Here is a 15,314-nt window from a genome sequence, read left to right on the forward strand (position 1 = left end):
ATGTTTGTAGCATAGATGGACCACAGACTGCCCTCCTCAGTTGGCTCATTGATTCTGGAAATTCATTCATAGATTATGCTGAACAAATTTCGCCATAAAAAGGTAGGATTCTCTTGTACGGCCCCATTTAACGTTTCATAATGATCGGATCGTTTGGTAAGTAAAAGTTGTGAAGGACCTCAAAGTTTAAACGGCTAACAGTTAGCTTCTGGGAACAGCTACACTATTAGCCATCGTTATCAGTATTCGATTATAAAAATGTATAATGTTTTATGACTGGGACAGTACAGATCAACAAAACAGATCAGCTGCGTGAAAACCTGTCCATTATAACAATGCACATTTAGCATATTAGCCTACCCGGCATGTTGCTAACCAGGCTAGCTAACCTAAGTGATTATCAGTGGCATAAATTACAAATCGGCTTTTAGACCGTAGAGTTAAAATAGTAACACAATTACCATGATAGGGCAACTTCTGACTAGCAGTGTCACGAACATAGACGATCACGTTAAACCAAATGTGTGTGGATAACATTTGAGCTCAGTGCATTGTTTACCTTACTGAGTATCTTTGCCTGTTCCAGAGAAGATCTTTTCCAGCTAAGTAGGAACGCCGCACTTGTGAGGATGTTTCCGAGCTTGGCACACAGGCCATGGCATGTGTTCTGTAGGGTCTCCTTGCACCACAGATCATCTCTGTCACACTGGAGCCCAAAGGTTGTTCAATCATGCTACGGTGAGGAGATAAAGTTACATCAAATTACACTGCATTGGATTACAGATTTTGTCATCCCTAAACTTACTTACTTTATATGCAAATAATATCTTCATACAGGTTGGCAAAGTGGAGGTATACATAGCTGGTGGCTCAGTCATCCAGACTTCCGGGTTGCTTCTCTAGGACTGCACAAGATTCAATACTACTCTACCTCCGGGACAGGTAAAGATGACCCTCCCAAATCTGCATCAGCGGATATCAAGGAGAAGGTGGTGGGAGATTCTACAAAATCAACAGGTATTGGCAGTTTTGTATATATGTTGTGATGTTGTAATTGATCATCAGTAAAGAAATATAACATGACCAATATTCTTTGTGTATATTTTTAGAACCGTCTGCATTGGGGATCAAACCGGCTGAGCCATATCAAGTGAAAGGTAGTTTTTTCAAATAATTAATGGAGCTTGGGATTGTATTATCACACCTCAAAGAATTATTAGTAGGCCAAATGTTAAATCCATGGAAATAAGACTGTACATACTACTGTAATATTCATTGAAAAGTATTCTGACACTATAATCGACCTAAAGACATTCCATTTGCATCAATTAGTCAACTGAAAGGGTTTTGTTTACTTTTTTTGCCCATTTATCTCTATGCATTTGGTGCAATCCTAAACTCTACATTACTACTATTGATTACTGAAACAACAATGCTTTTTGTTTCTATAGTGCGGGCTGTTTTAAAGAAGAGGGATTATGGGGCCAAATATACCCAGAACAACTTTATTACAGCAGTAAGAGCCATGAATGAGTTCTGTCTGAAACCGAGGTGAATTGTTTTCACATTATGGATGGGTGTATTCTGCAGTGCATACTAATACTTCTGCCTTTTCCTCATTCAGTGACTTAGAACAATTAAGAAAGATTAGACGGAGAAGTCCCCATGATGATACAGAGGCTTTCACAGTTTTTCTGCGGTCTGATGTGGAGGCAAAGTGTGTATCTTAAAATTCTTTAATTTGCTTAATCTGTCAGAAAACAAATTAATGCATTATTTTTCTATGACTTTTAGAGCACTAGATGTCTGGGGGAGTCTTGAAGCTTTGGCAAGAGAGAGAAATCTTAGGAAAGAAGTGGAGAGAGAGTATCAAGAAAGTATGGGTGTTTTTTTTACCATTACTACTAATACAAATGTGGGAGTAACATTATGACATTTGCCCGTGTTCATTTCTAGATATTTTTCGCAATCAACAGTTGTTGAAAGAATACAAGGACTTTTGGGGAAACACCAAGGTGATATTATGTAGTTTTGGTTCTTCTATACTGTTTATCTCAGTTCACACACAAAACATTCTGCTTCCCATGCAATCCACTTGATTCATATAATACATTTTATAAAATAGTTTCCAAAGTCATCAATAGCCATGGACATTATTCATTTTGTGGTATTGTTTATACTGTAAAGCCACATAGATTTCTTCTAATTTATGTATATGAATATTGCTGCAATATAGCATAACATTTTAGACAACAAGGCACCACCTCATATTTGTAAATTCTCACATTATCCCAAGTCATTTAAAGAAAGTAAAGGTTATTCATTCATATCTTTTTTTTTTCTTTTCATAAAGCCTCGATCTGGCCAGAGGACCCCCTTCCTACAAGGCCCAGGGAAAGTTGTAATGGTTGCCATTTGCATGTAAGTTGCAGCATGTTGCAGAATATATATTTATTTATATATATTTTATTTTTTTGTAAAATTGGTGTGTTCTCTGTTACTATATAGTTAATTCAGTTTGTAACTAATAGAGTTTGAAGGAAAGTGAGGCCTCATGTGCGGTGGGATGCTTTGTGAGATTAAAGTAATTGTGTTAAGTTAACATCATATGCTGGTGGTCACATGAAAAGCATTCATTGCATTCATAGTAGTTTTAGAGATTTGCCCAATATTAGGAGTTTGTTCTTTGCGCATTTAATTGAACTTAATCCATAAACAAAATTCATCACATCCCATTATTGACAATATTGCTTTGTACGCTGTTTGCTTCACTTTAGAAACGGGTTGAATTTCTTCTTCAAACTCTTGGCTTGGGTCTACACTGGGTCAGCAAGTATGTTCTCAGAAGCCATCCACTCTTTGGCTGACACCTGCAACCAAGCTCTGTTAGCACTTGGAATAAGCCAGTCTGTTCGCAACCCAGATGCTGTTCACCCGTGAGTATACCCCCAATATATACCATAAATATAAACATTCATAATTTATTTTAGCATTTGTGTTGTGGCAGTAAACTATTTGATCAAACTGTAATTAATCATTCTGTTTTTAGGTATGGCTTCTCCAACATGCGTTACATCGCTTCTCTCATCAGTGGTGTTGGAATATTTATGATGGGAGCAGGTCTCTCCTGGTACCATGGCATCATGGGGTTGTTGCACCCAGAACCTATTGAATCATTATTATGGGTAATTGCTACAATATGCTGCTTCTTTAGTACTGTCTTAATATGAAATGCTTAAGTATTTCTTTCTGATACAGGCCTACTGTATTCTTGCTGGTTCTCTGGTTTCAGAAGGAGGTGAGTACAATAAAACATGATTGCATTTACAATACATAATCACACTGTATAATGGAAAATTAATGCTATGCTTTTCTTTTTTTTTAAGCAACCTTACTTGTTGCTGTCAATGAAATCAGGAGAAGTGCACATCAGCAAGGGGTGACTTTTTTTGATTATGGTAAGTTGATCAATGTCCAACTGAATAACCTCTATACTGTCCTAGTCAAAAGACCAAGGAAAATATCAAATATTTCAGTTTTGCGATTTACTTCTTAACCATCCTGCCACACAAAACAGAAGCAGATTTCACCTTCGCTAGCAGATGTTTGACTATGAATGACCACTCAAAATGGCATGAAATAATTTTAGTGCTGATTCTAACTTTAAATATTCCCACAATTTTTACTGTCTGTAAAAAAAATTTAGGTGTGGGTTTTGTCTACCAATTTTCTTTAGATTTTTGATACATGCATTAAAAAGTTTAATCAATCTATTGTTATGCAGTTATGCAGAGTCGTGACCCCAGCACAAATGTGGTTCTGCTGGAGGATGCTGCTGCTGTACTTGGGGTCATTCTGGCAGCTGGAAGCATGGGACTGACCTCTCTTACAGGTAGGACGAAATACTATAGTTTTTATGGACATAACTGGCTTAATCTATGCAGGCAAGTCCTTTCATGTTTTGTATTTGTAAACAACAGTCATACATCTCTTTTCAGGTAACCCCACATATGATAGTTTGGGCTCTCTGGGTGTTGGCACGTTGTTGAGCGCTGTGTCAGCATTTCTCATCTACACAAACACTGAAGCTCTGCTGGGACGTTCCATACAGCCTGAGCGTTTACAAAAGCTTACAGAGTTCTTAGAAAGTGACCCCGCAGTAAGGCAAGTACACTCTCCAGTAACCTACTCTTGTGTCTTATTACATCGGTCAATAAATTGCAATCATGATTGCTTTTTTTTATGGACAGAGGAATCCATGATGTGAAGGCCACAGATATAGGGTTGAGTAAAGTGCGCTTTAAGGCCGAGGTGGACTTTGATGGCCGTGTGGTTACTCGGTCATATTTGGAAAAACAAGACATTGACCAAATACTCAATGTGAGTATTTTTTAAGTTATTGTATTATCTTGTAATCCTTGTGTACATATTATTAATTACCAAGTAACAGAGCTGCAACAATTAATCTACTAATCGACTATTAAAAAATATACATCTATAAAAATAAAAATATAAAATTTTATATATGTATTTTATATTAAATAAAAATGTAAATAAATTAAAAAAAATATATGTACATATGTGTGTGTGTGTGTATGTATGTAGGTATGTATGTATGTATGTATATATAATGTATATATAATGCATATATTATAAAATATAGTATTTTGAACTGTAATCGATATCTGGTTTTTACATACATATGATGTCCTTTTTAGAACAAAGACGGGCAATATTAAATCAAAATGTCAAAAACGAATTTAAAAATGTCACATTTTCATCAATAGTACACACTGTAAATATTCTCTACTAAGAAGCCCTCGATCATGATATTTCAACCTTTGTTTGGTTGGTAATGTATTTAAAAAGTCAGTGTTCATTAAAAATAAGCCCTATGCACAAATAAAACAACAGTATTTAGATAAAGGTGGATAAGACTCATATCTATATACAACAAATAATAGACTTTAATGAATGGTTAGTTACACTTAACATGCAGTTGCTGGCAGTATGAGATGTATATTTTTGAAAATGTTCTATTTTACTCTTGATTTTAATGTTATCTTTTGCAACTTTTTAATATCAACCCTCATGACACCTCTTTCTGCCTCTGTGATTATGTCCTGAAGGATATTCAACAGGTGAAGACTACAGAGGAGCTTGAAAACTTCATGTTGAAACATGGTGAGAACATCATTGACACATTAGGAGCAGAAGTGGACCGTCTGGAGAAAGAACTCAAGGTATAAATATTTTTGTCTGTTACATTTTCTTGTTACGCAATATACATTAAAATTAATTGAACTTATCTTTCAGCAACGTAACCCTGAGGTCCGTCATGTAGACTTAGAAATTCTATGAAATTTGTGGACGTTCTCACTGCTGAAGACATTTAGAAACAAAACAGAAGAAATTGACAAAGATGTGGAGTGTCAACCCTGTGCAATCTTCCATCTTGGTCCATCAAATAACACTATAGAGTCATCAAATCTAGAGTGAAAACTGATTGTGTTGCTTTGTCTCCCTGCTTCATGAAGTTAATGTATTTTGACTAGACTTGTTGCTTAGTCTGTTGATGAGTTCTTGAAGTCACAAAGCATATACAGTCCTGTGAGTTCTGTCTCACAGAGAGTATATGCATTTGAAGGTTCAATGATACAGTTAGTGTCAGTTTACATCCATACTCCATTGTTTTTTATAAAGGAGCCACTCAAATAGTGGTGCCCTGTTTCTAGTAAAGAAACATATTTATTCACATAGTTTTATTATATTAAGGCAATAATAGCCTCTTAAATTAAGCGTTTTTTATTATGAACACACCTGGCCTGATGTCATTTAACAAGCTTAAAAAAATATTGCTACAGTGAGACCAATAGCAAGTCTGATTTCTAATAATTAATTGAAACTGAAACTATTGGACATTTTAAGCACAGTCCTTGGCAAATCAACAACCAACAGCAACCCATTTTTTCACTTCTTAGTTGGCAGCTTGGCAGCAGATGACTGTATTATCCCAAAGATGAGGAGACTAGTATTAATATGAGAACCTTCAACATAAAACAACTAATCAGTAGGAAAAAAAATATGCTTCTGTTGTTAAATCTATACATTTTCCCAAGTCCCTTTTAGGATTGGGTTGCTTGTCTTTACCCTCAACCACAGAGTGAAATGACTGGAATTGAAATCTTTATTCATGAGGAAGACCAACATTTCATCTGTAGACAAACATCGTGTTAATAATGTAATATGTTTCCATGCTTATTGTGTTGCTGAAGAAGTTGGATTAAAATTTGAATAATTTAATAAATTATTTTGCCATTTCATTGTGTTTATTTTCTTACAAGTATTGTAACATATGATCTTAATAGAACAAAATTTGTCATAGATAAAAATAAAACATACATTTTATTAAAAAGGAAACTCATGGATTGAGGTTTCTTTCTCTGGATGGTTGACTGGAATGTAAACCCAAGTCCATTAGATGGTGCAGTTGTAAAGATGAACGAGAGGGGGGAGCAGTACCCTGTGCGCTGACGTCAATAAAAACAGTGGTTTTCTACCAGTCTGCGCATTGACCGACCATTCAAAACATTACGCTCAGCGTCGAGGCTGGACCACGCCAGGCTACTCGACTGAAATAAATATCTTCAAAGCAGAGAAGCGGACAAACGCCATTGCAGGTTTTTGACCATTGAATGTTGTTTTTACATTTTGGCTGTTGCGCGCATCAGTGTCATGTCTCGTCATACCATTCCCAAGTCAGCTGTGCCCGTGCCACTGCCCATCTATTTCTTCCATATCTCCCCTCGTTAGAAAAAAGGTTTCCATTGTGCACATTTATCAACAACGGCCACGTTATTTCAAAGGCAAGGCTCGCACAAGCGTCAATGCGCTCCTGTCATCAGCACATCCCCAAGGCATCCCAATCCATGATTTTGCACAACACCGCTGCACACAAGATTCCTATCGCTACATTAATTGAAATATGTATTTGTTTTCCAACGGCCTTATCGTTATTTTTGTCGACATGCCTGTTTCCCCATTCTGTGTTCTGGGCTCTCATCTCACAGACGGGGGCGCAGTAGACCTGCACAGTATGCTCCAGATTTCCACAATATGCGCCCTCCATCCATCTCCACAATGGGCTAGTGGGCTTTCAAGAGCCCCATGGTCCTCGACAGGAAATCAAAGATTCTAAACATAACTCTGTGTTGGGTTTAAATGCCACGGCAACGCAACTTCTTCCACCATTTTACGCACAGTCGATGTGTTGATGGTTTTCAATAATTGGTCTTGTTTTTACAGGGACGTTTTCATCTAGAATGATCCAGGTGGTGTGGTGGAAGGAGAACTCCTCATGGCGGACCACATCACTGTGCTCTGTGCTTTTAGCCTCTTTACAGTGCTGCCTTGTCTAATCAGGTTCAAGCAGCATTGTACAGGGCTATGACGGCGCAGAGAGCTGCGCTCCGGCTTCTTTTTGGTACCGCCGCGTTTCCCCGACCCACTGCCATGGACGCGCTCCAGTGGATGACATCATCCGGTCAAAACCCTCAAACGTTGTTTGGATGGAGAACTAGGCATAGGGAAATAGGGTTGTGCTTTCTCAAACCTGCCAAAAGGGAAACGTGGCTTCCAAAGAGTTGACGCTTAACAGTCTAGTCCCTTTTTGCAGAAATAAACTGGATTGTATTTATATATTGTACTGATATTGATAACAGCTCTGCGTTGTTCATTTTTTGTAATCGAAACAGTATTAATAAAAACATTCAAACTGTAAACTGATGCTCACCATGATGACCTACTTTCCCTCACTGTCTCACTAGTTACTGTCTGATATGGGATTAGTAATGACACCTGTGTTAATGAAAGGACCTCAGCACTAACAAGCTTAAAGGGGGAAAGTGGCTATAGTGAACAGACATTTCTTTGTACAGACACACATCACACAACAAAATGAACACAACGTTTTATTACAAATTCTCAGCTACAATGGCCATGGAAAAATATGTTCATAAGTTCACAGTCCAGAGTTTACTTTTGGAGGGTCAAAGGGCACAGGGGTCAGGCACTTGTATAGGATCCTTACTGGCTGCAGCTCCTACAGGCCTGCAGGCCGTTCTCGTTGCAGGAAGTGCACTTGAGGGCTTTGAAGGAATCCGTGAAGCAGTTGCGGAACACAGACATCTTGCTGCCATGGCACGTTGGGCACGGGACGAAGGCAAAGCCCCCACACATCTGGCACGTTTGAGGTTGCTGCACCCTCTGAGGAGACACACAGTCCTTTAAAGGAAGCATTTAGGCACCTGAACATGACCTCTATTAGAATGATCAAGTTCTAGTTAGGCTGAACTGGTTAACAGGCTACTGGTTGTTAAATATCTGATAAAGTTATGCCACACACATAGTAACTGTATGTACAATTTAGACTTTAAATTCCATAAATATGACTGCGTCCCTTGATACAAGGTAACATGTTCAAATCAAATATAGCGTTGTTATAGAGTTGTTTATGTTATAATTTTGTGTTTTTGTGTCAAGACGATTATCTAATCAGAAAACCTAATGAGCCCCACATGAGTCTCTCTTTTGGGTTACCAGATCCGATGTTGAAATCCAGTTGTTTTAAACCTAAAAGAACTCTCCCTGATCTGAATCCTTTCTACCTAAACCCCAGTACCAGTCAGTGCTAGTGCAGCCTCTGCAGCTCAGTGAGTGAATTCTGGAAGTTCTGAGCTTTCACACGAGGCCACGTGGAGGTAGGGGATCTACAATGCTGCTTCCTTTTTGCGTTTTGCGAGTATTTTCTTTATTATCCTCATTGGTTTTGTATCAGTTTTTTATTTATATTTTATGGGGGGGGGTTCATAATCTGTAAATATTGAAATGATTGGAAAAAAAAAAATCCTGCCAATGATTTGTTTCTAGAGGAGCAGGACAGTTCTTCAAGTTTTTGCTTTTGAGTATTTTCTTTTTTATCCTTCCTGGTTTTGTTTCTCTTTTTATTTTATATGCTATGTTTTATTCAATGTTTTCAATCCCATTTATTTTTTTCCGAGCAGACACACTTACAGACCCATTAGACCTACTTCCTTATTTCAACAGTCCGCTTTAAGAGGTGGCCATTTTCTTGACAAGTATATTTCAAATTGTGGCCTTAACTGAAACACAGGACATTTTACTATTGCTCCTGGCCTGATTAGCTTACGCCTGACCTTTCTGTACCACACTCTTTTCAACAGCCCACGGCCAGTTGAATATATATCTGAAATGTCATTACACACACTGATTTCTTCCACATGTGGGAATTCCTGTTTGCACTAAAATTCTAATTAGAACACAAAACCCAGCGTATTATTCCTCTGGGCCAACTACACTATATGACGCCAACATTACAGGACAGGGCATCTTGTTTGAACAAATGTGTTGGAAATCCAATCAATAACCAGCTTTTCCATTATTGATGACTGCACATTGACGCACATCTATCTTTCGCACTGCAGTTGGCTCATGTTTTATGGATGGTCCGGAAGGAAGAGAGTGGGGAGTGGGGAATGACTGCTGTGTTTGCATGGTGTTGATTTTGACAGCTTTGGACACACTATGTAAATTTATTATGAGACTATAATTGCCATATGCGTTGGTGTTCTTCCTGCTACAGTGTAGAATATTTATTTCGATAAATCTGGTCAAAAGTAATTCATATTTAAACAATGATTTGTAGCCATTCAGCCGGCCTCATTTCGCTGCAAAGGTGAGTGAAAAAAGCACCTCGATTTTGGTTAAGAGGTCTTGTAGTTCTCCTGATTCGTTCATGCCTAAGATTTTTTCAGCTCCCTGAAAGAGAAAAAGTAAAATTAGTGGTGGTAGTAGTTGTAACCAGTGGTGGAAAGAGTACTGAAAATGTGTTCTCAGTTGTATGGCTAAAACTTTACTGAAGTATAAGTACTGCTGCAAAAACAGAAGGAAAAGTAGGCATGAAAACTATAGGCCTACTTTTAGTGAAAGTTTGTAAAATGTAAGTAATAAAACAGTTTAAAGCTTAATTCTCTGAGCTTTGACTAATCAGAGCTGACAAATGAAGTGCAATTATATGTTTGTAGATCTTAGAAAGGAGCAGGGACAGCATTGAGATTACATTTAATTACAATTATACTTATATACTACAATATATACAATTATACTTATTATACTAGGTTTAAAAATGGTCTATGTACAGTTACTCAAAAAAATTACTGAATTAGAGTTACGTGAGTATTTATAATTAGTAGGGATGGAATGGAACTAATTACAAATACTGCAGTTGAGTACATTGTTGGGGTAATTTTAGATCCTTAAACGCGTAGGCTACTTGTACTTATAAGTGAGTATAGTGGTATAACTGTTGCCTCTGGTCCAAGAAACATACATCCTGTGCAAGTCAAATTGATAATTTTGTATAAAAGATTAAGTAAAATTACATTAAAATGTAACTAGTGAATAGTATTTTGAGCTGTATTTTTCAGGCATACTTTTAACTTTTACTTTAGTATATTTTTAGTAACAGTACTTGTAACTGAGTACTTTTTGTATGTAACTGTACTTTTACATGAATATACATTTTCAGCACTTTTTCCAGTCAATAGCAGTAGTAGTAGTAGTAGTAATAACAGTGGAGTTTGATATTACTGACCCCAAGGTAGTGTCCATCTATGAACACTACAGGGAGCGAGGGTGGCTCTCCGACTCGTTTGCAGCGCTCCTCCAGCTCTTTGCCAAAGTCTGAGTCCAAAGCGATGTTCTTCTCCACAAACCTGACCCGGTGGTTTGAGAAGATCTTCCTGACCAGCTCACATCGCTCAAACGTGGTCCTCACCACACGGAAGCTCGTCGTGTAGATGACTATGCGGCCGAATTCAAGAGATAACTCCAGCTGCGTACAGGGAAAGCATGACAAGTTAGGAAAGAGACAGTGGCTATGTTTACAAGCACATCAAAATCTGATCTGGAGTTAACAGACTATTGTCATGTAAACAGTGGCTGAGGTTACATGCACAGTCAAAAGGCAATTATTATCAGATCTTTGGAGTTATAAGATTATTATTAACATGTAAACAGCAAAATCATCTAATTTCTTTCTGATCATGGTCTCCCAATTACTCAAATCAGATTTTGCAGTTTGCTTGTGATTCAGTAATCCTAAAGGACCAGAAATAATCAGATATGGGTTAGATTTGTCACTTGAAACTGAGTGAATAATCTGATTACTTTCGGACTGTTCACACTTGTGCAAGCTTTGACATGGGAAAACCAGGCAAAAAGGGCAAACAAATGGGGCAAAGACAAAAGAGTAAATGTTCAATAGTGAAATTATTTTAACAACAACAATACTACTACTACTACTACGACTACTACTACTGCTACTACTACTACTACTACTACTACTACTACTACTACTACTGCTGCTGCTGCTACTACTGCTACTACTACTACTACAACTACTACTACTACAACTACTACTACTACTACTACTGCTGCTACTACTGCTACTACTACTACTACAACTACTACTACTACTAATAATAATAATAATAATAATAATAATAATAATAATTTTGATGCAATTTGTGTAGGTAAAAGCACTAGATTGAACTAAACACTCCTTTGTAAATAATATATGTTTTAATATTATTATCCTGACCTATTTAGGAAAGCTTTAGGAAAACTTTGTCCTATTTATGTGATTTGTATTAATACCTGCTCAAATAAGTAGTCTCAGTATTCATAAGTAGCCAGTATGGGTATTGACTGACTGACTGTTTTGACAACCTCAAAATAAACACAAAGTGATTTAACTGTGACCTTTTTGCACTAACTTCTCTCCAGTTGAGGGCTTTAGGTGGATTAGACTATTGATGGGCTGCCACATTCACTTTGTCATTTATTTAAACAGCCCCACTGCTCATTTGCACTCTTTGTTTACATGTACGCTTGCATAGTAATAATCCCTTTAGTAAAGTTTATTCTGAGGCACTTGTCTCTGAGATTGTACCTGATCTCAGAATGTTTGCTTTCCAAGAATGCACTGATTTCTTGGACGGTGGGATTTATTTACCCCTCAATTATTAAGAGTTATTAATAATGGACACAGCCGATAGCTACACCAAGCAGACAGGCTAACCTGGATGGAGAGGGGAGGGCTTAAGAGCAGATAAACAAAAAGCAGCATTTAAAAGTCACTAGTCATTATTTCTCCTGATCTTTTTTTTTTTTTTTTTTTTTTTTTTATCTATTGGCTGCATGAGCGTACATAGAGGCAGAGTGGTTAGCAAAACTGCCTTATCATTTGTTTTGTGTTTGAAACTACAACAGCCAGTTTGTAGTCTCTCACCTTTGGTACCTCAGTCTCAGTCTTCGGTCCCAAAGGCACTCACTGCCAACTCAATCCTTGTTATCTGGGCCTACGTCACCAGAGGTATAATACTCCCTACAACAGATTGTACTAGATTGGGATGAGCAATACTATCATAATGTCTTAAGGGTTCTTGTCTGCGTATGGTCCTCTACTGATGGTATAAACGTCTCCTGCGTTAGAACTCCAGCCTCATGTCTCTTCTTCCACCTCTCTGGCTAAGATGAAATTCCTTGTTTTACAACAGCACTTTGACCACTCTTCCAAAGAATGACGCTATCTTGCATTTATTCTATTACACATCTTTTTATATCTAAAAATAAAACCTTGAAAGTCGTGCATTCTAACTATGAATGGGGATTCCTCTCCACAGATCTGACTGGTAACTTGGCCTGATGACGTCACATGCTTTGATCCATGGACATGGCATGTTACGGGACCAAGTTACAGGTCAGATCTGTTGAAAGGCGATCACACTCACTGTTTTTCAAGATATTTTTGAGCAATAAAAAATGGTAATTGAGTATTCTAGGGTTAGGGTTAAGTGAGGAACCCTCCAGAAAATATTGCAGCTTTAGATTTAATCACATATATTTGATGTAAAATGTTTTGAGTAGAAGTTAAAGCGCTAACCCTAAAAACGTAGCACTCACTGGACTCACGAGGCATTTAGGATTCTCTCTAACTGGACACTAATCTGAACTCATGCTGATAAGAGGCTTTATCTAGCACCCTAACACCCTGTCTTCACTAAATACCTGTAATCAGAAAAATGCATCTTTAATTTGAAGTTTACATGATAGACTGTAACAACCTGTGGTGTTTGGTGGGTTTAGGGACACCACTAGAAAGCGAATTGGTGAAAATGCATTAACCTGATTAGTTTCCCTTGAAACACTTACCGAAATGCATCATTAAACTTTAATTACCATGTGACCTTGTCCTCTATTGTACCCTCTTATCCCAGGCACAGTGCTACTCTCGGACAGGTGGGACTGGATTTGGGCAGAACAGTTGGAAAGTTTCTAAATAAGTAATAATTTGAACAATAATAAATCCTACTATGCATATTCTACTACTTATCATTAAAGGTTTAAAACTACTAGTCACTATTAGACTTACAACAACTACAACTACTAATACTATACTACTAGTCTACCAGTACTATTACTACTATTATTACTACTGCTACTACTAGGCTGCTACTTACTATCAGGCTTGCTTACAACCACAACAACTTCTTGGCCTATTACTACTACTTAAGCTACTATTAGTGCTGACAACAAAGTAGCCTACTACCATCACTACTTCTACTTCTACTACTACTACTACTACTACTACTACTACTACTACTACTACTACTACTACTAGGAGTGCAATACCTAAAATTTGCCTCAATAACTTTTGGAACTTTCTTATAAGCTTACACAATATACAACTGTAGTTTATACTTACACTATTGGTGGTGGGCAAGCTCTCAAAAAGTGCCTGTCCAGCGCTGACTTTGTGCTTGACCCCACGTACTGTCCCATTCTGACTGAGTATGTTGACCCTCTTGGTGGTGAAGAGCCGGTCCTTGGTTCCCCCCGCGTACATAAGCATCTCATCTGGCTCACTCTCACTATCATCCAGCTCCGATCCCATAAATCCATAGAACTGTCCATGAGAATCCCCACTCGTAGAGGGAGTACTGGCCCGGTCCGCATCCGAATTACTGGTGCAATCCGAATCCAGGGAGTCCGAGGGTCCTTCATCTTTGAACATCTCCTTGAGCACCCGGCCACTGCTCCCTGATGCCACCCGGAACCTCACCCGCTTCTGGGGCTTGTCCTGACCCGCTGTCTCCTCCATCCCCTCTGTCCCGTCCATTTGGTCCCTTCTCCCCTCTCACATGTCCTGTGGAGAAACTGTGCGGCACGTGCCTCTTCATCCAAGGGGTAAAAGTGGAGTGATGTGCGCCAATGGATTACCACAGGGTTTAATCCTCACAGTTTGAAGGCATCTGAAAAAACAGCGGAGCCCATAAACTGCCTCACGGTCACCCTCACTCGGCGCGTGAATAATGAATGGGGCGCTGCCATGGCAACGGAGCACGCTCAAAAAAGGTAAAGTGATAGTTGGGTCATAAATTATTCATCTCAATTTACACAGTTTTTACTCAAGTTGGCCACGCAGGTTTTCGATGAGTAGTCAGTGCTATAATCGGAAGAAGCATTTATTATTCACCTTAGGCCTGTATTTCAAGTACTGAAGTTGCTGGTATCTATGAATTAATTATGAACTTATTAACACATGGGCTAGGCAACATGTGTAATGTGTTGTTCTGTCTTCGATGACATAGACCGGGGGTGTCCAAATCATGGCTTGGTGACTTCATGCAGCCCTCTGACCAACGTAATAAACTTGGTATCTAACTTGGCCTAATAAAAACACATTTTTGCCTCATAGATAAAATAAAAAATATGAGTAGGCTAATATAGGCTCCAAGGAAAGCTTAATGTATCAAAATAGGCCTACTGTCTGCATGTTTATAGGGCGACCAGATTTTAAGAATTAATAATGAGACCCACCCAGGTTGGTTTGGTTGGTATAAGTAAAATTGTGAAAAGAGAGTGTATGTAACATTGTCCATTCTTGGCTCACTTGTGGGTCAATATAAGCTGAGGGACTTCTGTAAAAAAGATTACAAAACGGACTGTAACAACCTGTGCATTCTTGTTGACTTATTTTCATTTCCAGTTTTCTGTATTTTGGATAAACAAATGTCAATATATTCCTTCTACTCCTCCTTTTTACTGTTGGTAGGTATCGAATCTACGGGGACATGGGACACAGGCTCAAAACTGGGACTGTCTCGGGTAAATAGGGACGTCTGGTCACTCTATATGTGTACTACAAGTAGGCTAAGTATTGGTGTTCTTCA

The 15,314-nt window shown here is 38.2% G+C and overlaps 2 protein-coding genes across 2 annotated transcripts; one reads left to right on the top strand and one right to left on the bottom strand.

Moving 5' to 3' along the window:
- Positions 1–595: 595 nt before the first annotated feature.
- On the top strand, positions 596–6,323 carry slc30a9 (solute carrier family 30 member 9). Its single transcript, XM_033973466.2, has 17 exons — positions 596–738; positions 838–1,017; positions 1,110–1,157; positions 1,452–1,551; positions 1,625–1,717; positions 1,795–1,877; positions 1,957–2,015; positions 2,354–2,421; positions 2,778–2,936; positions 3,050–3,185; positions 3,259–3,298; positions 3,387–3,458; positions 3,785–3,892; positions 3,999–4,164; positions 4,251–4,380; positions 5,130–5,243; positions 5,317–6,323. The coding sequence occupies exons 1-17, from the start codon at positions 630–632 to the stop codon at positions 5,359–5,361; spliced, it is 1,710 nt and encodes a 569-aa protein (XP_033829357.1). The 5' UTR covers positions 596–629; the 3' UTR covers positions 5,362–6,323.
- A 1,676-nt stretch (positions 6,324–7,999) lies between these two features.
- grxcr1a (glutaredoxin and cysteine rich domain containing 1 a) lies at positions 8,000–14,260 on the bottom strand. Its single transcript, XM_033974328.2, has 4 exons — positions 13,847–14,260; positions 10,673–10,912; positions 9,772–9,837; positions 8,000–8,265 (listed from the first exon to the last, which is right to left on the bottom strand). Exons 1-4 carry the CDS (start codon positions 14,258–14,260, stop codon positions 8,086–8,088), a joined length of 900 nt encoding a protein of 299 aa, XP_033830219.1. The 3' UTR covers positions 8,000–8,085.
- Between the last annotated feature and the right edge of the window lie 1,054 nt (positions 14,261–15,314).

Source organism: Periophthalmus magnuspinnatus, chromosome 10 (assembly GCF_009829125.3).
Source record: "Periophthalmus magnuspinnatus isolate fPerMag1 chromosome 10, fPerMag1.2.pri, whole genome shotgun sequence".
In the NCBI taxonomy this organism is placed as follows: Eukaryota; Metazoa; Chordata; class Actinopteri; order Gobiiformes; family Gobiidae; genus Periophthalmus; species Periophthalmus magnuspinnatus.